Genomic DNA, 24,129 nt, shown 5'->3' with positions numbered 1-24,129 from the left:
GAATACAGGTTCAGTACAGGTGAACCGGCCCGACAAGGCAACACAGCCAAGAAATCAAAGTGCCAAAGTAGTAGGGCAGGTGGTGCAGAATCACCCTTGAGATGTAAAGCCACCGATGACGCAACGCGTGGCCAATTTCCTAGTTGTGAGAAAACGGTTGGTCGCAAGCGTTGCCGTAAAAGATTGAAGCGTACATGCGCGACTAAGGAAAGGCAAGAAAATGGTACCAATGAGCCGGGCGAAAGAAAGAAGGGTAGATCATCGGCTCGTTCAACGAAAGGTCCTTTGTGGCCTACAGTAAGGCACAGACGGCAAAACGGTAGGCCATGGCGCAGGTCCTAGCGAAGGTATGCGCTGTGGAGATTTAGAGCTTTTCGTGGACAGGAGTGTTCACGTGGTCTTAGAAAAAAGGCCACGATTGCTAAACGCAGCACAGGAGCGAGCCCAAAAAGGGCATGGCCACTTTTTTCCACGCATGGCTCGGGTCCCCTCCGCGAACCTGACAGAGCCAGGCTGAAATCGCGAATGATGCGTGACTGCGCTGTTCAGCTTGTAGGACGTGCACGTTGTGGAGCCAGGCGTTCTGAAAATCCGCCAAGACCTCGACCGCCGCGTGTGAGATTGAAGTGAGGGACAACTATAAGCTGGAGAGTCGGACAAAGGAAATTTTCTTAGAAGCATGTTTGTTTGCTTATTTTTGGTTTTAAAGTAGTATTCCTTTGTCATCTCCTCGGCTAGTTCATGTAGCAACAGTTTTCCCCTTCTAGATTTTTTAAAAGCTTTGTGTTTTGAGTTGAGTTGTTATGCGGAAGCAGTGGCCCGCATCAGTCTGCCGACTGCGTGAAATTAGTTTTCTTCGAGATAAAAGCATGTAGGTCAAGAATGAAGATTTGGTACGCCCACTAAACTTGAAAGAGTGGCGGCTATAGGTTATAGCAATATGACCTATGATTAGGTGTGTGTTGGTATGTTAGCGCTCTTTGGATGATAGTATGATGTCGTGCTAGGGCGCCAAGCAAAGTCATGTGCGTTCTTTAAAAACATGGGCTGACATGAAGCTACATTCAATAAATGAGCGTGTAGTATGAGAGGTTTATTCTCTTCATTTCGTAGTTTTAGTGATTGCTTATAAGGATCATATGATCACTTTAGCTTAGAGCGTTGCGTTCACCAAATTTTGAGGCTAGAGGTACATTTCTAGGATTTATAAGACGCAGTTTGATTTGTTGTGAGAGTTTTTCATTAGCGTCCGGGTGTTCTACGAGTAGGTACTCTCGACTATACGCCTTGAAAGTATGTCATGAGAGAAATGAAGAATGTGCACAGATACCTTGTGTATAGGGTCTGGCAGCTTTCGTGTAAAAACCATGTAGTTGGTTCTGTTTCATGAAATTAGTAGATGTAAGTTACAACTTAGTAGGTTGGATGGTAGGAGAAAGCTAGTTTTGAACGAATGGGATTACGGTTATATGGGGCCAAATTGTATTCACCTTTGTGTGCTTTTCTCACACGGCAATTTTTTTCCATATTTGGTAAGCATCTCCACGTCCATGGTTGTTGCAACTTTGGCGCACCGAATTGTCTCAAAACTTTAGCGTACAGGTTTTTCTTTTGTTTTTATTTTATTTATTTATTGGTACTGCGATCTTTTACAAGATCATAGCAGGGGTGGTACAAAACATAAACATAAACATCAGTGGAAACAGGCAAACAAACAATCAAAAAACAAATGTAATACAAACTTATGTAACTGATAGCTACAGTGATTCTTCGAGACAAGAGAATCAACAAAAAGCAAGGTACAAACATAGATAACAATCATTTCTGCAGTGACTCTTCAAATGCAGACAATGTATTTAGGGTAACAACATCGTTATGTAGATTGTTCCAATCCACGATAGTCCTCGGAAAAAAAGAATATTTGAAACAATTTGTTCGTTGCATCAATGGAGAGATAGTAAGATTGTGTCTCTGTCTTGTTCCGTAACCCAATGAAAAGTGAACGATATGTGATGTGTCAACTGCATAGTGACCTTTTATTAACTGGAAAAAAAAATTTTAAGCGCAATATTCGATTTTGGTCCGGAATGTTTGGAAATTTGCTTTTCAAGAGAAGTTTTGTAATCGAAGTACGACCGTACGAGTTATAAATGAACCTAACAACCTTTTTTTGCACCCTTTCAAGTTTTTGGATATCAGTCTGAGTGAACGGGTCTCATATGACCACAGCATACTCCAGTATAAGACGGATAATGGCATTGTAAGCGAGGAGACGAATACTTGGTGTAGTTGATCTCAAAGAACGCCTTAGGAAAAAAAGTTTACGGAGAGATTTAGCTACTACAAAATCTATGTGCTTTGACCAGGATAGATTTTTTGTAATCCAGAGACCAAGGTACTTGTATTGAGTTACTTCTGACAGAATTGTATTGTTGGTGGAGTACTGGAACAAAAGAGGGTCTTTTTTAAGGGAAATTCTCATAAAAACTGTTTTAGCAAAATTAACAGGCATCTGCCATTTGTCACACCACGAAATTACTTTTGTTTCTTGAGAAGCCTGGAGGGTTTTAAGCAGGTCCAATGTGCTTTACTGCAGCATGGTATTGTGTTGTGTGGTTAGCCTTGCTGTTGTCGATCATTGTGAGCTGGTTAGGGAGTTGGTTACGAGTTCGCAGCTGGAGGGTCAAAGCCAGGCCATCGTCCTCGTCACCAGCCATTCTCATCGTGCCCAGCGGTTGGGAGCGCTGGCCAGCCGCGATTTTCCGGGCGGCGGAGGAGCTGTTACGTTTGGCCCGGCGATTATCTGGGCAGACGTCATTGTGCATAAGCCGGTCTACTGGGGAGGCTCTCAACTCCATCGGCGCCCAGTCTGCCAGACGCTGTCGAAGATTTCGGCAATTACCCAGACAATGTGGCAAGCAAAGGCGAGTTCCCGACTTTCAAATGCGGACCCTTTCGTCGTCCCTTCAAGCAGCAGCGGTGCCTGATGACCTCGGCGACTCGTCTGGCGATGGGGAAGCTGTAGTGACCAGCACCAGGGTAACGGGGGAGCGGCGCACTTCTAATCCTCAATCAAGTGGCCGACCGGCCGGCTGCCTATGCTCGTCAGGCATTGTTCGTGCTAGACGGAGGATGAGACGTCGTGTCACCACGACGCCGTAAACCATTCGAGTGAGGACAACAAACACAGCATCTTCCTTGGAAGAGACCGTGGCGACCGTCGCAAATTGCCCCGCTAATTGAGCGAACAAATCGGCGGACAGTTTGATGCATGCTGTCAGGAGCTTGGGACCTCTCGACTAGCAGCACACACACGACGAGAAAGAGCACCGCTGGCGCCACCTTGCAGTGCAGTGTTCACGACTCAGTATTGGACGTTCACGTGGACCGTGCATGCTCATCCCCCTCACCTGTTGTGTGTTTGTGATTGGTGTTCCACTCAAAGAGAAGGAGCCCGACAGGGCTTAAAACGACGCTGCAGAGTGCTGAACGTCGCTCTGAACTATGCAACGGTTCAACCACCAGGTTTATGAAACCACTAACCCTTCTTTGCTGTAAATACCGTATTTACTCGCATAATCGGCGCACTCGCATAATAGGCGCACCCCTAGTTTGGTCGCGGAAAATTCGATTTTTTTTTTTAATTCCGCGCATAATAGGCGCACCCCGAACTTGGCCGTGATCAGAAACGATTCCACCCCCCAGCGGTACAGTTGGAACGCGGTCCCCGTACCCTGGAGAAAAAAAGAAGGCAAATCGACGAGCAAATAAAAAAAATTCGAAGTGCAACGACCTAACCAACGTGTTTGTCGAAATAAAACTTGAAAAAAAAAAGCGTCCATGAGCGAAAAAAAAAAAAAAACGGCTGTTCCATCAATTACTGATACCCCCCAAATCGCCGCGCTTTTTGGAGGTCACGTGTACAACGCCGGGGGCTCGATCGCCATCACCACCATCAGAGAAAAAGAAAGAAACGCCATTTTGCAAGCGGTGTGCGTATGTTGTGGTCGTGTATTGAACTTTGGTTCCACCATGGGGAAGTACGCGAGCTACACGGCTGGGTTTAAACTGAAGGCAGTGCAGCACGCGCTGGAGCACGGCAACCGGGCTGCAGCAGGCATTTCGGCGTTGGAGAAACCAGTATTCGGTACTGGAGGGACCAAGAAGAAAAACTTAAGGCGACGAAGAAGACACGACGGGCTTTCCGCAGTGCCAAGACCGGCAGGTATCCGAACGTCGAAGAGCAACTGGTCCGGCATATACGGGAGCTACAAGATGGCTGTGCTGTGTCGTTGGATATTGTGCAGACTGAGGCGCGCAGAATAGCCCGAGCGCAGGGCATCGAAGCAAAAGAGTTCAAAGCCAGCTCCGGATGGACAACTCGTTTCATGCGGCGCCATGGCCTCGCACTGCGAAGGCGGACCACCTCGTGCCAGCGCTTGCCCGCAGCATATGAGGACAAAGTGGAGGACTTCCACAGTTTTGTTATAAAGCTCCGACAGCAGAAAGACTTCATTTTGTCCCAGATCAGCAACGCTGATCAGACGCCCCTTTGCTTTGATATGCCGTGGAACACGACAGTGGAGGAGAAAGGTGCACGGAGCGTCATCGTCAGAACGTCTGGCGCTGATAAACAACGATGCACCGTAATGCTGGCGGTGACAGCGGATGGGCGTAAGCTACCGCCTTACGTTATTTTTAAACGTAAGACGCTCCCAAAGGCGAAATTCCCTCAAGGCATCTACGTCAGAGTCCAGGAAAAAGGCTGGATGAGCGCGGAACTCATGGTAGATTGGGTGACAACAGTCTGGGGTCGGCGGCCGGGTGGTCTGTTGTTGCCGTTCATGCTTGTCCTGGACAGTTTCGTGGGCACCTAGTAGACCGCGTACGAGATGAGCTAAAGGAGCTGCGCACAGATCTGGCAGTGATTCCGGGCGACCTCACATCGATACTGCAGCCTTTGGACGTGTCCTTGAATAAACCTTTCAAGGACAATGTTCGAAGGCTGTATACCACCTGGATGGCTGAAGGACAACATCAGCTGACTCCAGGTGCTAAGATTAAGAGGCCGCCTGTGGAAATGCTGTGCGCTTGGATCGTGGAAGCCTGGCAGGCGATCTCCGACGAAGTCGTCAGGAAAAGCTTCAAGAAGACGGGTATCTCGAACGCACTGGATGCGAGTGAGGATGACATGTTGTGGGGTGCGGATGATTCAGACACCGAAAACGAATCCCCGCTCGGCGAGGATGAATGTGTGATCTCCGACTCGGACTCCGAATAGGGAAAAGGAGGAACAGCTACGACTTTTGTGTAAATAAATTTTACGTGTGTGTGTGCAGTTGACGGCTCTCGCTTGTTCATTAAAAGGTACGTAGGTATGTTTGTTTTATGCTGAATTAATTAGTAAACGATAAAGTCGCCTTTTACTTGACAAGTGTGCAGATTTAAAGCGCGAGAACCGAGTTGAATAAATTTTCGAAAATTTTACCCCGCGTAATTGGCGCACCCCTAACTTCGAGCCGGATTTTCTGAAAAAAAAGTGCGCCTATTATGCGAGTAAATACGGTACGTGTAAATAATGCCATAAACCTGTTTGTTTTCGTATCCTCTTCTTGTCAGCATTCGTCTCCTCCACCCGGTAACACCACGCTACCACAAGAGACCGGGTATACTCGCAATAACTGGTGGCAACGGTGGGATGCTATCATCAGCGACCTTCCTTCCGACCCTTAACAACTGGTGGCAGCAGTGGGATGCCATCAGCGAACTTCCTCCTTCGACCTTAACAACACACCTACGCGTCAAAAGCGTCTAGTCGCGCCAGCGGAGGCAAAGGGCGCGCAACCACTGGCACGCGTCAACCGCGTTGACGCCCACGCGTCCAAAGCCGATGCACAATGTTGCTTGACCTTTTGTCTTAGAACTGTCAAAGTTCAGCACAGAATGGCACGTTCCTAACTGGAGCGGATTTATATGTTATGAGAATATGAGAACACGTTAAAAAATTGATAGTGCTTCACCCACCACAGTTTAGACTATTTTAGAAGCAATTGACATTCCAGTGCCCAAAGTAACTACAGCGGTATGCACCAGAAATCAACAACGGTGCGTGCGCCGCTCTCGCGAATGAACATTCGCGTCTAGCATACTGTACGTCTATCATAGGCGCGTGCAGAGTTCTTTTTAAGGAGGCGGGAGCAAAAGTTTATCGCAGTGCCCCCCTCCATGTAGGGGCTGACTTAGTGCCCGCTTCCTATTATGTTAATTTATGGAGTTGACATTGAGCTCCCCCCCCCTCCTCTCTTTGGTGAATAAGGCGGCGGCTGCCCTCCTGATCACGTTTACAAACCACCGGGTTTCTATATGTGCACTACCAAATTTATTAACAATATCTTGAATATGCTGCTCTGTTCAGTATATTTACACAACATATTTTATAGCACTCGCCTTAATAATCACGCCTGAAACTTCATGATCTAAAAAATTTAAGTTAGTCATAAAACTACAATTGAGGCCACAGTAGCAGACTTTCGGTTGATGTGTCTGTTCGAAATATCCTCTAATGCAACAAAACACACCTGGTTCTTATTGATACAACCGATATTGGTCATAAGATAGGAACCAAATACTGCGTAGAATGCCTTCGGGCATTTTCCATAGTCGAAATGTGCTCTAATGCCACTAACTGTGCCTGACACTTCACGATGTGACAGATATTGGTCATAATATTGCAACTGAACATTGCATGGAAGACTTCTAGACGTTGTCTTTAGTCAAAGTATTCTCTAAAACGACACCAAACTGTTCATGAAGTCACAGATATCGGTCATAATATTGGAACTGAACCCGGTATGGAATACCTCTGGACGTTGTCTTTACTCAAAGTATTCTCTAAAACGACAGACGACACCCAACTGTTCATGAAGTCGCAGACATCGCTCATAATATTAGATCTGAAACCTTAATGCAAGACTTCTGGACGTTGTCTTTACTCAAAGTATTCTCTAAAACAACCAACGACCCAAATGTTGATGAAGTCACAGATATTGGTCATAATATTAGAACTGAAACCTTACTGCAAGACTTCTACACGTAGTCTTCAGTCAAAGTATTCGACACCCAACTGTTCCTGAACTCACAGATATCGGTCATAATATTAGAACTGAAACCTTAATCCAAGACTTCTGGACGTTGTCTTTAGTCAAAGTATTCTCTAAAACGACAGACGACACCCAACTGTTCCTGAAGTCACAGCTATCGGTCATAACATTAGAACTGAAACCTTAATGCAAGACTTTTGGACGTTGTCTTTAGTCAAAGTATTCTCTAAAACGACACCCAAGTGTTCATGAAGTCACAGACATCGGTCATAATAATGGAACTGAACCCGGTATGGAATACTTCTGGACGTTGTCATTACTCAAAGTATTCTCTAAAACGACAGACGACACCCAACTGTTCATGAAGTCACAGATATCGGTCATAATATTGGAACTGAACCCTGTATAGAAGGCTTTTGAACGTTGCTTGCAGCCGATATGTTCTCCAATGCAACAACCCACACCCTACTCTTCATGATGTGATGAATTTAGGTCATGAGACTGTAATTGTGCCCTGTGTGGAGGGCTTTTGAACGGTAAGCGTATTGGAAATATCCTCTAATGCAAAAAACCACATCTGGCTCTTAATGATACAACAGATACTGGTCATAGGAATGGAACCAAGCACTACGTAGAATGCCTCTGGGCATTTTTCGTAGTCAAAATATGCTCTAATTCAACTAACTGTACTTGAAACTTTCATGATAAGACACATATTGGCCATAGGACTGCAACTGAACCCTGTATGGAAGACTTCTGGATGTTGTCTGTAGTTAAGGTATTCTCTAAAACGACAAACCGCGCCTAACTCTTCATGAAGTGACAGATATCGCACATAATACTGGAACTGAACCCTTCATGAAAGGCAGCCAAAATGTTCTCCAATGCGATAAAACACACCCGACATATCATGATGCAACAGATATTAGTGATCAGATTGGAACCGAGCACAGCGTGGAACACTTTTGGGTGGTATATTTATTTACTTTCAATTACGGCAGCCCATTGTGAGGCTACTGCAAAAGTGTCGTACATATATACAAAATGAAAGGATTTAAACAGTAATATCACAATAAGTGTACCAAGGTAAACAAATATCACTACCCTTGAGTGCACCCCGGTAAGAAATCAGAGAAATAGAACATTATTATACAAGTGCCTCAAAAAAGTCAGACACACTGATATTAGAAATCAAACCAAGTAGATCAATCCAGTGTTTGATAACTTTATTTGAACGTGTTAGAGAGCACTACAAATGACTTCTAAGCTGGATAGTGACTACGGATCAGTGCTGTGTTGAAGGCTTCAGCACTTTGCTGGTAGTTTAAATATCCTTTCACATCTACAAAATGCATCCGACATTTCTTGATGAGACAGACATTGGTTTTGAGATTACAGCCAAGCACTGTGGCTTTCACATGTCATCAATTGTCAAAATACCCTATAATGCAATAAAGCATGCCCAAAATTTTTGATGGGGGAGATACCGATCATAGGATTGCAACAGAGCACCATACAGAAGTTTTGGCAAGTTTTCCAACAGAGTTAAACTGGATATGCTTAAGTGCATGCATATATATAATCCAAGTTAATGCATATATTAAAAATCTAAACAGAAATGAAGCACTCCTTGGAAACACATAAAAATATTCAATGTTCGAAACCATCGAATAATAGCTTCAGCTCATTACAGTTTGGAGGAACAGATAAATACATGCACAGTTCTGGAAGGTCTCATAAGTCACATGAGGTACTTTTTGCATTTCTTCTATACAAAGTGCAGTACCATACTAGTGCACCTTCACTCATTCTGTGCATACATGTGGTGATCTTCTCTTCCAACTATCGTGTCATCGTGCAGCTGATTTCAAATCAGGTGCTTCTCACAAGGTTTTCAGTTATCTGTCCAGCTGTAAACAAAACGTGCGTTATATTATAGTAAACTGTAAAATGATGGGGAAGCGCCATTGTATGCCTATAGCTATGAGTATCAGAATGAACTATAAATTAAGAATGTGTGTGTTAGAATGCCTCCAAACAACGTATGTGCTACTGAGCGTGGCAGAGAAGCAGAAGAAGCGAGAAGTGAAATAGCAGGCAATAGCAGCAGCACTTAATCCTGCAACTTTCTTTTTCGATCACCACAGCAACGCACGCTCGAGTTTCAGTCTTGTATGTGAATGGAAATGAGACCGCTAACAGCTGAATGTTTCAGCGTTGGTGGTACCCGACACAAAGTAACCTCACACTGCTACCAACCAGCGCACGCTTGTTATTAGCTTGGCAACACATGAAAACGATTTGCATCGAAGCCAACAAATGTTTCTGCGTCGTACAATCCGCAAATACACTTCTATAAGTACATACGTTTTCACATCACCGAAATGTGTTGGCTAGTGCGAGGTTCACTTTCAGCGATGATGAATACCGATGTTGAAAACAAATACAGTGCAGATAAAAACTCCTCCGTATGAACTACGTGATGTTTCAGGCGTCGTATATGGTGTCTATGTTACGACGGAAACTACCTTAGAGTTTTTTCCGACGAGGTTCCTCACATGTACTGGTTCACACGAACTAGACGGTAGAGGCCTGCGCTGGATGCAGATGACACCGCTCTGAATTGCCTCTGCGGTAGGCGAGGGTTCACGCTCAAACCTTCGACCCTCGGAAGTCTGTTTACACTGGTTTTTAGCACAGAAAGTCACAGATCAAAACACAAGGACACCGACATGCTCCTTTCGCTCGGCCGACGATCGCACTAGGGACCGACGATCGCACTCGGGAACGGCGCTAGCATAGCCGGCCGGCATTCGCTGGATTTGTCGGCGTCGCTCTAACTCGGCACGAAACCGCGTCACGCTGGTAGCACTCGCAGTCGTTCGTCGTGTCATTGTCGTTCTAGATTCTAGAACTAGCACAGCGGTATAGCATCATTGAGTGTGGACCACTTATAACCGGTTACAGTGCGGTCTTAATCTAAACTCCTGTTTCCCCACCCATAGAACCCCACGCATACAGCTTACTGAGCATGAAAGACCAGTTATAATGCGGTTGCCGGGAAATCTTTTGAGAAACATAGTAGCAAGTGTATGGCGAGTACACTTCTGAAAGGAGGTGCACTGGGTGAACCGCTGGGGAGCGACCGACGACGTCATTAGGGAGAAAACGCCGAGTGAACAATCGAAGGATTTTGTTACCCATTAACCAAATATTAGTTTTCTCCATATTAACAATGGCTCTAGACGCGTAACAATACTGCGTAGTTTTCTTAAACACTATTTCTGTCAACATTAAAATACGCTATGTAATCAGTTTAGCATTGACACGTTTAAGCTTAAACAATTGAAACATCAAAATTCGTTCAAACATACTGACCATGTAAAAACTAGCAGGAAAGCTGCTCCTATGGGAATTAGTAGGGTGGTTTTACTGTACAATATATGCTACCAAGCTACGTATACTTTGCCTCGACCTCAGTAATGTGTTTTGCATACTTCCGCAGTTCTTAAGGCATCTGATGTCACCATCCTTACGACGCGTTTATTCTTAACTTGATAAGACTATCAAGATGTCTTTTCTACATTGGGGAATAACAGAAATGGAATGGCACTGCCCGGCCCTTCGCGGAATGAGTATGGGCCATGTTTTTTCATTCCGAGGCATTGAAAAGAATGGAATTGCAGCAAATTACAATTCCCAGGAATGGAACTGAATCAAATGGGGGTGTCCATTCTGCAACACTACTTTGAACTCTTCAGGGTTGTCAGCGCACCTCGTCTAACTCATTTGTACACTCCCGACCGACTTCGATGGTTCTGTGACCTAAACGAGGCTGTTTGCAGTCGAGGCTGCTTGCTTTGTTTAATTTGCTATGAGGCGCACCGATCAATTAGTCAAGAGCTTGGGAACCGTCTTCAGGCATATTTCCCAAGCTCCGAGGTTTCTTCGTGGCCCACCCAGGAGCTAGCCATCAGCTGCATCATCGCCGCACATGACTATACAGCTGGTTTACAAGAATGTATGCCCCCTCGGCTACTTCATTGTGCTATGCTGTGCGTGGATGTATTGTGTCTTGTGTAGTCCTCTCCCTCACCGCCGGACGAACCAGGCAGATCTCTTCCCTCTTTCTTCTGTTGGAGCTAGACACTGCTTGACCTTTATATTTTGGGGGCAGGAATGAAGAACTCTAGATTTGGAGCATTGAGACGCTCCAAACGAGCTTTCATCATCATGCAGACAGCTTCCTCTATCACGTAAAATATGCGATTATCGGATGTGCGGGGTTTAACTTCCCAAAACAACCATATAATTATGAGAGACGCATACGCGGCTATCAATATTATAGCAAAATGATTTCTGCACTAACGTAAATAAACGTTCCTGTTATCAGCTCGGGCTTCTCTGCAATACTTTCAAGGCCTAAGCCCTCTCACGCGACGTCAGCGACCGCAGCCCTACTCGGCCGTTCACCCACAACGCCACCCAAGTCAGGATCAGTAACCAACGCTACGAATTCACGAGCAAGAGGTCGGATGTTCAATTCTATGTGCCGTAGTCTTTTTTTGTGGATTATTTTTCTTCCTTGATTTTCATATATATAGATATGTATACATATACGGTGAATGATGCCAATGCCGGAGTCAAAATCCAACCCAGAGTGTCCATATAACTCGTAACGCAATAGTAAGTGTTGTGGCCCAAAAGCAACTACAAGACAGGGAACGAAGTGCAAGTGTTTGTGTTTCCAAAGGATGAAAAGATTCAAAATTAATGAATCAGTGCAATTATTTGACAGGACTTCGTGCCTACTGCCAACAAGGTATGAAGTAAATTTTCATTACTGCTACGAAAAATTGGCAGAGTATGAGCAAGCAGTGACAAGCATTATGTTACTGAATTGTATTGCAGGGAGCAATCCTGTGCTTTGCACGTTTGCTACTGAAATGCAAGTATGCACCTTACACTCTCACGCACCGTTCCTGCAGCATACATTACCGTATAACAATTATCGGACAGAAAAAGTGCTAGATGTTCCCCTAAAGGGGGCCCTGCCTGCTTCTTGGGTGTCATCTCAATTTCTTCGCTGCCCTGCTTCGTGTCTGTCGGAGCACGATTCCCTTCCAGCAAAGAAATCTTCATACGCCGAGAATGCAAGCATGGAGGTAGAAGGTCTTGCTCCTGCTATTGAAGAGTCCACAGCCTTCTATCCCGAAAAACAAAGGCAGCACAAATTTTGTCTCTTCCTGAAGAAGGAGCGCCTAAAAGAGAAATGCATTCCAAACTATTGGACCTTTATTTATTGCCGAAATCGAGCCATGTTCTTGAACAAAGTGAATGAATGCTCGCTTGTTCTCCAGTCCTCTGTTCCTGTTTTTGAATATCTTCGTATCATTGTATGTGTACACTGTAATTTAGTGAAATGCATAGGCTACTGTGTTGTGTCATATGGCATCAGCCAATGATCTACAGTCGACTCCCAATAATTCTAAGTCGCTTAATTGGAATTATCGGTTAATTGGAAGTGGAGTGGGGGTCCCGTCAGTTTTGCATGCAGTTCAACAGAAAGAAATTCTCGGTGATTGGAAGCTGGAGGTCTGAAATTTCGGTTAATTTGAATTTATTTTCAATCAAATTGCCAGAGGAAATCGTAATGTTTGTTAAATTTCCTATTTTCGAAGTGCTAAACAACAATGCGTGTGCGACCGGCACCCAATGGCATCGCAGTTGACCTCAGCGCCGTAGCTCAAAACGTCAGCTGATGGCATCGCAGTTGCATGCAGCGCCCCAGATCACGAAGCGGCTGCTCCGGCGGTTCCGGTTACGGGCCTCATTGTTGATCTCATTGAAGACACGAGTGAGCTTGACGTTGATGGTCTCCTGCCAGCTCTCGGCGACGTCCCTTTCGAGGAGTACATTGCCACTGACAGTTCGGTAGAAACGTGCGGTGCACTGTTGGACGCTGAGATCGTGGAGATGGTTCAGCCCAGCGAACCCAGTCATGAAACTGAGGTTGACGACGACGCCGCCGCAAGTGAGCCACTACCGCGGGCTGCTGATGTAGCCGCAGGCCTTGCCCTCGCGCAGCGGTTTTTCACTGCTGAGAGCAACGCCGAGGAAGCACTCAGGCACATATACAGCCTGCAGGACTTGCTTTCTGCTGCAAGATTCAGCAAACAGAAGCAAACGGCATCACAGACTCTTTCTCATAAACTGCTTTGAAATAAATGTATTTTTCGTTCATTGTGGTTAATTGGAATTCCGCTTAATTCGAAGTTTTTCACGGTCCCCGTGAACTTCGTATTAACGAGAGTCGACTGTATTTGATATACTGATCAGTTTGCAGCAGATGTCTAGCAACAAAGCTTCATTTGATGGAGCTGCTGACTTGATAACAAATCTCTTCGAAAAGATAGAACGAAATGCCCATGACAATAGAGGGGACACTGTGATATTATAAGGAGAAAGCGTTCTTGGTTGAGAAAGAGAGATAGCAGTACTCTTCGCACGATGTTTGCTTTGAAGCAATGAATGTGTTTAATAACTACTGTAAGTAACGAAACGATGTGGCTGCATTTGAAGAAGTCGAAGCCAAGCACGCAAAAACTAAAGGCATCAACTTAAAAGTGAAGCGCACTTTGCGTTTTGTATGTTATAATGTTTTGTGTGTTTAGGGGGGCGGGGATTGTACTGTTTTAAAAGTGTGTACATACATAATAAACTCATTCCACGAAGTATATGGGGCAATTTTTATCGTAACCAAAGCGTATTTCGTGACTAAGCAGCACTTGTATGCACCAAATGAAGCAGCTGCAGATGAGCTGATAGAAATAACTATCCCGTGGCAAGATTACAGTGAACTGCACTTGAGCTCCAGATACAGCTACAGTGTATTAGGCAGCAATGACAGCGAAGCAGCGCAGCGGCATCAGATAGGTTGGTGCTGATAACGCAGCTGACCTCATGACACGTGACACACGGTCTTGACAAGTTCTAGGAAGCGTTGCTTCTGCTCGACTTCTCCCAGAAGCTACCCCCGACTACATCAACACGTATTTATACAGAACCGCTGCACTCAACTTCTCAAGTTGCTATTGCTCTGGTCATATTATCAAGGAAGCTATAGCTCAGCTGTTTTTCATTCGGCTAATGCCATTCTAACCCGTATATGGCTGGTGCTTCGATGAATTCTCTTGTAAGAGTCGATTTCGATTGAGATAAAATCTCTCAGATAATATTCGATCTCGTGCTGAGTAAACTCCTCAAGTCCTCTAACGTGCAAAACATCAAAACAGCCGCTGTCTGGATGACAAATGAGAGAAATTGCAACACATAGACACATTGGTCTGAGTAAGGACTGGTGTATACCATGCGCGGCCTCAACATCAATTACATTGCACTTACCTAAGCAGAACAATACACATGTTTACTGACGTGTTAAGCGAGAGTGGGAAGCGTAGGTGCTTTGTAACAAGACTTATATCATGGACTTCCAACAGAATGAGATGCGGTGAGAAATGCATGCAGCGGGAACGATTTACAGAGATTGATTAAAGGGGTGGTGACACCAAATTTGTGGAATGCGTGTTCTTTGCTGTAAGCGTTTCCTCCAGCCTCAGGAAGCATGATACAGGCACAAAGATTCGTGTACTTTTCGCTAAATAGTTTAATATTGCTCAACTTATGTGGACCATGTTCGGTTTTGGTTTCACGGCACTGAGTTGGGCAGTGACGTCGATGAATAGGTGGCTTGGTCACGTGACCACACAAAGCTGTGACGCACATCGTGCCGAGTTTCGTCTGCTCCTACACGCACGTGCCACACAAGCGCCAGCAAAACAAACGTGTCGACAGTCGCCATGGCCAGCTGCAGTAGCATCCAGGTAGTGGCAAGGCAAAAGGCAGCCAAAAAAAAAAAAAAACAAAGCATTATTATTTACAACATATGTACAGAATGTAGACGAGGAAGCCGCCTGACGCTAGATGCGCCAGCCTTTTATAGGTGCCGATACGCTGAAGGAGCACGAAGCAGCCCCGCTGTTGGACACGCGCCACGTCTCTGGCGGACAAGGACGAATCGAGTGCCTCTTCGAAAGCACCCAGTGTCCTTGACGGACGCACAGTTTCTCTGCAAGGGACGCCAACACACTCGTCACTACAGATCTGGTGTGACATCACAACTGCCATTGCTTCTCCAGTTCTAAAACATCAGTGTTTCTGCGCAAGCAATGGGTCTAGATTGTAAGAATGAGCATTCAGCTACACTTTTAAAAGTAAATTAAAATATATTTTACGCGTTTGTTTTGTCCGACCCTTTGTATGGAGAGTCCTCGCATACAGAGGAAACCCACAACAGGCTTGGGATAGCCTCGAAATTTGGTGACACCACACCTTTAAGGGTGCTGTAAAAGAAGTTGTGAAAAAGTGAAAGACTGGCAGTGCGTCGACGATAAGAAAGCTGTGGTAAGCCAAATTCAGCCTTAAATAGTGTAATGCTGATATTGTATGAGTAGCTTGAGTGAATTAATCTAGTAGCGCGATTCTGCACAGCTTTAAGACAACCAATTAGATACGATTCATGTGGGTTCCAGATGGCTGATGCATGCTCCAGTTTCGGTCTTACAAGTGACTAATAATCGAGTAACTTCACATTTCGGGGTGCCTGACGAAGATTACGTCTCAGAAAACCTACATTTCGTTTCGCTGATGATATGATATTGGAAATATGAGCATGCCATGTCAGATCGCTGCAAAGAGTAATTCCTAGATATTTAGAAGACCATACATTCTTGAAAAGTGTGGTTTAATTTTTGTAAAAGAATTGTACGGGATTAGTACCGCAATATAATGACATAACTACATTTGTTTACATTTAGGGTCATTAGCCAATCATCACACCAATTAGCTATGTTATCTAGATTTCTTTGGACAGCAATTTTTATTGTGGGTGTTATATACAGTGAACTCCCTTTAAGACGAACTCGAAGGGACCATGAAGAATTGTTCGTCTTATCAGATGTTCGTCTTATCAGAAGCACCCTCGAAAAAAGAATTGGCTACATACCTAGGTGCATGCAAATATCTTAGTTCAAAATAAAGTATCAAGTACACTTACAGTGAAGGAAAAAGACACAAAAATAATTTATTTGAGGGAGTAACCTGATAGGCAACTGCGTTCAAGTGCTCTTGCTCGGCTTGATCCAGTCCATAATGGACGTCTGTCGCTGTTGTGCACATCGGCGAGCAGCCACAAATGACGCCATATCTCCTAGAGATCTCAAAAACACTTCAGTTCCTACATGCTCCTCAAAATAGCAGTTACCCGCGCACTATCCTTCACGATGCCCGTTAGCGTGCTCTTCGCAATCCCGAACTTGCGTGCAATCTAGGTCTTCGTGAGCTTGTCAGCTCTCACTTTGGACAAAACTACTGCTTTCCTTGAAAGCTCAATTGGCTTTGGTTGTACAGTTGGCTTGCTGGCCATTTTCAACCAGACAAGCGAAACAAACAAAGCGCATGAAATAGAAAACGTGGGATCGCAGGCTCGGCACAGAGAAAGAACTCGTTTCCTTGGCGATGGCGGCGGCAGCGACGGCGAGGTCGGAGAGGGAGAACATCCACGTGGAGAGAGCTGTGGCTGTACGACGCGAGCTCACATGTTCCCGCTGAGAAAGGGCATTGGTCATGAGAGCTGCTCTCTTCGCGAATAGGGAGTCTCGGTCGTCATTTTGTTTTTTACTTTTTCCCCTGCTTGCTTCTTCGCGGCCGATAGCCGATCTCAAAACTCTCTCGCTCTCTCATTTTCTTCTTGTTTGCTTTGCCGCTCACTTTGCGGGTTGAAGTGCGGATGATGCCGCAGGCCATTCTTTTGTCGCTGCCTCCCTCCCTTCGCCGTGGCACGAATTCGCTTCGCGCCGTTGCTGCTTTCGTATTTTCTTTCCCTCCGGCCGCAGGAATGCCCCCCCAAGATTGCCATGATTCCTCTGTAGAATCGCCTCGGTCTCCCGGTCTCTGCGAAAATGTTCGTCTTAACAGAAGAGCAGGTGCAAGGCTGTTCATCTTAAGCGGATTTTTTTTGCATTGGGTCTATGAAAAACCAAACAAACGTTCTCACATTGTTCGGCATAAACGAGAATTCGTCTTAAACGAGTTCGCCTTAATGGGAGTTCACTGTATAGTGTGATAAATGACACAATCATCCACGAACATACTAATTTTACAAGAGACATATGAAGATAAGTCGTTAATACGGGAAACCATTTGACTCCAACCAAAAAGTATGTGAAGATGCCTGAACCCAAGGTTTTGGAACCGACTTGGTTCTTTCGTCAGGGGGGACTAGGGTTACGTTGTAGCGGCGTTTTCAAAGCACTCGCGGTGCAGTTAATGACCCATCACCCTCTCTCTCCCTCTCCCGTTTTGCCGTGGAGCGTAGGTACCGTGTATGCGCTTCCCCCGGTCGGTATTATATATGAAGAATAGTAAAGAGCCGAGGACCTATAGTTGAGGAACGCCAGATGTTACTAGTACTGAGTTAGATAAGCGATTATTTATAATTACGGATTGGGAGCAGTTAGTAAGAAATTCACAAATCCACCTCAAGACATTCGCATGCAAGTCAAGTTTTCTAAGCTTTTATCATAGGTGCTAGTGGAGAACCTTATCAAAGGTCTTGCAGAAGTCCAGAAGGATTATGTCTCTCGTTTTATTAATATCAAGATTAGTATGAATGTCATGTAGAAAGATGGCAAGCTGTGTTTCACAAGAGTATCCTCTGCCGAATCCATGCTGAGCGGGATGAAAAAAGTAATTTGAATCAAGAAAGCTTATGACAAGATAGTAGGTGACATGCTCCATGATTTTGCAAGGAATGCTTGTTAATGAGATCGGACGGTAGTATAGCGGGGATGTTTTGTTACCGGTTTTGTAGACTGGAACAACCTTCCCAACTTTCCACTCATCTGAAGTGAAGCCTAAGGAATGAGACTGGGTGAACAGCAAAGATAAATAGGCTGCGGTTATGCACTTCGTGTTTTTCATGATTTTTGCATTAATTTCATCTATACCAGAGAAAAATGAACACTTCATTTAACTAATTACAGCAAAAATCCTGTTTACAGTAAAGGTGATAGGTGGCATTGCAGAATTCATACAAAGTGCAAGAGGTGCATTTGACTCATTCGTAAAGACACTTGCAAAGGCGGAGTTGTACACATTAGCGCAGTCGGCATCACTGAGAATTTCGTTTGACTCATTTGTTATTTGTATGGTGTGCATCTCACTAGGGTTAATAACTTTCCCAAATAGCTTTGCTTTATTAACTAATAGGTTTGGCAGATTATTATGATAACATGTGTGTTTGGCCTGATGCAATGCGCGCAGGTAGTTCTTTCCTGCTTTATAATAATTATCCCATGCACTTGAGTGCCCATTTTTCTTCGCAGTGTGATAAAGGTGCTTTTTTTTCTTTTTTCCAAACACATTAGGGCAGTTCTGAACCATGGCTTTTGCTAAAAGGAACAAAAAGTGACTTTTAGAATAAATCTGTTAGTTAGTTCACTTATATTTATCTTTGAAGCACATCCAGCTGTCATCTACGGAATGTTCAGGAACTGTTGACTAGAATACAGGAAAGAATAAGGCTATGGCTTCGTTAATCTTTTTGTATTTACCTTTGTCATAGAGACGTGTTGTCTTCTCATATGTATTTCATGCTTGTGGAGTGAATAAGAAAACAGCATGAATGGGTATATGATCACTGATTTCAGGTCAAGAGCTAATGCGTGAAAGAGTGTCAGGAAAATCGGTTAGCACAAGATCAAGGAGGTTAGCAACCTATTGGGTAAACCAGGTAGGTTCTGTTACTAACTGACAAAGAGTAAAGTTCAGGCAAAAATCAACCAAATTCCACCTGCCTGTGTTCCCTGGCACTGACGATGATTGTAGGTTGCACCAGTCTACTTGTGGAAAATTAAAATCACCAAATAAGAGGATTTGCACAGTGGAGTGCTGTTTCACCAGTTTGCTTACAATGTTATTAAGCTGGAAACAGAATTCAGAAGTGGCACCTGAAGGCCTGTAGCTAACACCAAGTAGGACTTTCTCAGGAGAGGTTTTGTATCTCCAGGCTTGATGGAATGCTTATTGGCGAGCATGGCAGATGCTTGTATAGTGCTATTAGTACACCACCACCATGGGTTCCCACACGGTCTTTTTGATAAAGGCAAAATTTGGGCAAGTCCCATAGGACTTCACCATCAGTGACGTCACTACTCAGCCACGTTTCAGGAAGGGACGTGCCTTCGGAAACCAACTTTCTTGTTTCTGGTTGGATATTGATGAAAATTGGCGCAAACACTAAGAATGACCTCACAGCACTTTCATAAAAATTTTGAGGTGATATCAAAAAATTTAACAAGAGGTAAATTATATTCTTCACTGAGCCTCGTGGAGGTGCTGGAAGATTTATTAAATGACAGAAATAGTTTGTAATTACTGTACGAACAGCCAAATGTATGCTGAAGGGGATTGCATGTTGAAAATAATTTTTTTGCAACACTAAAATTTGTAGTTAACGTTTTCTTTGGAGACACTGCAATGAGCACACTTGCACTACAAGCAAGAAGCCCTACGAAAAGTTCTTTAGGAAGTAAAAGGAAAAACTAAGGTCGCAGCCCCCTAAAGCACAATTCAAGGAGCGCTACAAAACAAACAGAATCAAGATATGTGAAGTGGTTGCCAATATATCTGCTTCGCGAGCTGAGCATATTGCCAAAAAAGAAAAGTATTGAGAAAGCTGCGCTTACATTTCACCTTCTCTAAACTCTAAAAATCTAAAAATTATGATCTTGGATTTGTCTTGTGATATTTAACTTCTCAGGCATGTGGACTCTGCCCAGTGTGCCTTTGTTGCCTATTTTTATTTTTGATAACCTCCTTTTTTTATATATATATTAGGAACAAGTATGGATTTCAAACCAACTTTTCCGTTTGAAGGAATGGTGTGATAGGCATGACAAAAAAGATTGCAATTGAATAAGGCCATATACTGAAATGATTACACATCTTTCTTGTGTTGTAGCTGTCATTAATATAATTAGGTCCTTCTTAATTACAGATAATCACTGAACACTTTTTATATAGACAGAAGTTTTTTTGCATCAGAAAAATGGCTCACTCCATGACAGCCTATGCCTTCTTTCCAAATAACGAACAGTTATGGGTAGAAAACTCATGGCACAGTAATTTTTTGGCATTTTATTTAATGATGCGGGTCGGGCATATGCAGATACGGGTCGGGCATATGTTATTTAATGATGCTGGTCGGGTCGGGAACTGCTTCATGCATGCTTTTTTGCCACTCTAGCCAAGAAAAGCATCATCATACTGCCAGTCGCAGAAACGCTAATCTACGAGGCTTTCATTGTCTCAGAACTGTCTCAGAACATCTATAGATGCTCGCGAGGATACCAAGCACGGCTCCAAGTCTAAATCCCATCACAAAAGCTTATTGACAGCACTCCATATGACCATGAAGTGCACAGCCACGTGGACAGAGCAGCCAGCGTGTGACGCACTTGGCGGCGGCATTCGGCGACGATGTGGAAAATGTGTAGCTACGATGCCAAAAAATTGTTGCGCACTGCGCTTGGTGTCCCACTTTAAGGTGCCATCAAGCTAAACTGCTAGCAGCTGTTCCGAGCAATCCTTGGCAGTGGAGGGGAGGGGGGTTGAGCTTGACTGTGGGGTCCGCTGCCAATGCATAAAATGCCCGTCCGCAGTTCCGAAGAGCTAGTGAGTGCTGTGCTTCGTTGCTTGTGAAAAATCACGTTTTCACGAGTGCGCTAGCGCATCGTTCTTACCCACAAAGTTCGTCTCGCCGTCGGCAGAGACAAAGACTACTCCGAGAACGCACCGCTTCGTGAGCATGCGCTGGCTCGTAGTAATCTGATCGAGCATCCGCTTACAGCTCCTAACTAAAGCGTAATTATATTGCCATGCGTGTTTCTTATTTACACTTATGTTTCATTCGGTTTTTGGCAACAAAGCCTGTCTGGAATGCTCAGTGCAAACTGCGCCTCATTGTTCTAGAAGGTTCACGATTATAATAGATAGTTTTGTTAAGATTACGCCCACTTCGCGGACATAGATTATTCTGCAACTTATAAGGCCGCTAGCGATAACACTAGAATGTACGACGCCACGTGTAAAAATGCTGACGCGCTTCCCCGCTTGTCAGTTGATCGACGACCGACGCTTTGCTCGCCGCTATCAGTGCCAGTGTCTTGCTGTAATCCGACTTTCCTTTTACTTGACCACAATTTCGGCCCAAACAAACAGTTTACATTCGACCTGCAGTCTGCTTCATTCATTCACGTCACGACCCCGTGACAATATTCTAAGTGATCGTTGAGCCTTGAACACATCACGAGGTAGCGATTTCCGACAGCCATGTCCTCGTGACGCACAAGCAGCCGACAACCATCTCTCGGAGCAAGCATTAGGCCATTGACGGGGCAAGCTGGTGCAACATGGTAGCTGCAGCAAATCAGGGGCCTCGAAACTGCCTTCAAACATTTCTTTTTTGTGTGCTTGTTTTTGAAGGGAGGAGCCAGCTGAGGTGAAAAACTTGAACGCGAAAAAATGCTCTTTCAGATAAGCCTAAGAAGCCGGCTCCCGGCCGCGCCAACGCCAAGCTATGAATTTTTAAAAATCGCCGTTTTCTTCCGATTTCTAGAGGTATTTTCGCTACCTATGAAGGTGAAACGAATTTTTAGAAGCACTTCTGCACGGTCTTCAGTTTAGATATTTTGGAATCAGATAGAAAAAGGGTTCCAGAAACTAAATACTTGATTTTTAAAAAATCGACTTTTTGCCATTTTACACGATACGAAAGCTGCATCCCCTCTTCAGTCAATAGCAGTATATCGCTACCTGTTGATACAACTGTGCTTGATACCAGGTCACGCTTCAGAAGAAAGCTACGCAGGTTGGCATAGACTACGGCAAGTGACACACCATTCGGCGAGTGATACGGCACTTGGAATATTCCTATTGGCGATCGGGTAGCTGCTATGCAACTTCCTTGACACTGTTAGAAGCAGCATAGAAAACATATCGGAGCATCAAAAGCTCTGACCCTAACGAGTTAGTCTGAGTCATGGGGCGGGAAGAGGCTGGGGCCAAGGAGCAGAGAAACCCAGCTGACCAATTGTCGTCGCTTGCCTCAATTAGGAAAACGATTTTTTTTGTTTTTATTAAATGTTTCATCCTTTCCCTTCATAATGCTTACAAGGAGCAGTGAAGTTCAACTCTAGAAGGCATGCTAACAAAAAAGTCTGACAGAAAAAAATTACATTGTTTCGTCTTTCAATGGGAAATTTGCAGTGGTGCACAGTGTGAAACTCACCAGCCAGCTGAATCCTCGGGACAGGAGACAACATTGTATCTGTTTTGTGCAGAGCAGTCAGGCTCATATCCCCAGCAAGATGTTGCATTGATGAAATGCTGCAGAACATTCAGACAGGAAGAGACATTTGAGAGGGCATACAAAACTGTAAAATCCTACTCATCCCTTGAAAAGAAAACACGCAGACAAAATTTGTTATTTATGCCACAACTCCTGCAACAGTGAAACCAACAATTCAAAAATGAGAAAGACAAAAATTGCAAACATAAAACATTCCCAACAGTTTAAACAATAGCAGCTGCCACATCAAAGCAAGATTACTCAACTAGTGAGTACTCATTATTATGAGTGCAAATCAGTACAACTCACAGAAGGGGACAGAAGAAAGAACATGGAGCACTGAACTTCTAAGAGTTGATTTCCTTGGAATGCCTCTGCCTTAAATGCACAAAATTCCGAAAAATATCACCTTTTTTTGCAATTTGGGAAGGGGTTTTCTTCGTGCATATTTTTCACATTAGTGCGTTTTTTAAAGGAGTGGTGCCACCAATAGACCCTTTTAAAGCAATGCCCTGCGGGCTCAAGGAGTACCATGGGAAGAGTTGGTACGCCGAGCAGGCCGGCTCTTCCTCCGCCCGCTGCTCATTGGCGCCGTGCGCGCACAAAATGAAACGAACATAATTGGATAGCTTTCAGAGCAATTTAGACGACGACAATAGGAGGCACACAGAACACAGACAGTGCTCGTCTGTGCATCTCCTATGGTCTTCGTCTAAATCGCACTGAAGCATATCCAATTATGTACCAACTCACCCAAGTGAAAGAGCTATTTAAAAGAACATGCCATCACTTGCTAAATAGGGTCCGAGTGTACCTGCACGTATATCTACACATGAAATCTGAAATGAATAATGCAGTCAGTATAGGTATCACTTGGCGGGTGTACATCGAACGTAGAAGATGAGCAGCAAGTGAGTTGTTGCTAAAACATGCTATAGTGAGGAATGTGAGCTGGAACACTGAATTTATAGTTCTTCAACAATGAAGTGCTCATACATCACTATGGCTTTTAATAGCATTGCGGTTTGATTAAGCCGTTTACACAAGACTGCAGTGAAGTGCTACAGCTATAGTTTCTTTTTTTTTCAATTTTTATAGACAAGTCACGCACTGTAAATAGAAAAAGTAAACACATTCTAAACCTGTTTAAGGACGAAGGGATGGAACAAGAATTAACGTGCAAGATACCTATGCTGTGATAACTTGCCATTTCTTATAATATGCTTGAGTGTCTCTGCGGAGCATGTTTGCTGGCAGTATATTCCTCATTGACTAAGACTATTATTCAATGAGGAATAATGATGCTGTACTTACACTTTGCAAAGAAAAAAAAAAGAAACTTGGGCACATCACCTGAGCAATAGTTTCCAGCTGCAAGAAGGCGCGGCGTCCTGCCTCTATCAAATTGCATTGTTTGTGAACAACTCATTCGCACTGCAAACAAAAATTAATTCGGATGGCCTTTCTCCGCGAATAAACTAGGAATATTGCAGTTATTCAATGCATACTTAAAGGAAATAAGGAAGCGATACGAGGTGAGGGTTGCGTTTTCCGCACCAA

At 44.2% G+C, this 24,129-nt stretch overlaps 1 protein-coding gene across 7 annotated transcripts in view; it reads right to left on the bottom strand.

The window, feature by feature from the left end:
- LOC119164608 (EGF domain-specific O-linked N-acetylglucosamine transferase) overlaps window positions 1-24,129 on the bottom strand; it is a 387,898-nt gene that overhangs the window by 304,466 nt on the left and 59,303 nt on the right. For all 7 annotated transcript variants that reach the window (XM_075882748.1, XM_075882746.1, XM_075882744.1 and 4 more), the window contains exon 3: window positions 22,510-22,607. In XM_075882748.1, the coding sequence (XP_075738863.1) occupies window positions 22,510-22,607 (98 nt within the window). The remainder of the gene's footprint in view (window positions 1-22,509; window positions 22,608-24,129) is intronic.

Source organism: Rhipicephalus microplus, unplaced genomic scaffold, assembly GCF_043290135.1.
Source record: "Rhipicephalus microplus isolate Deutch F79 unplaced genomic scaffold, USDA_Rmic scaffold_13, whole genome shotgun sequence".
Taxonomy (NCBI): Eukaryota; Metazoa; Arthropoda; class Arachnida; order Ixodida; family Ixodidae; genus Rhipicephalus; species Rhipicephalus microplus.
Note: the sequence above shows the minus strand (reverse complement) of the source record. Positions and strands in the feature narration are given on the sequence as shown.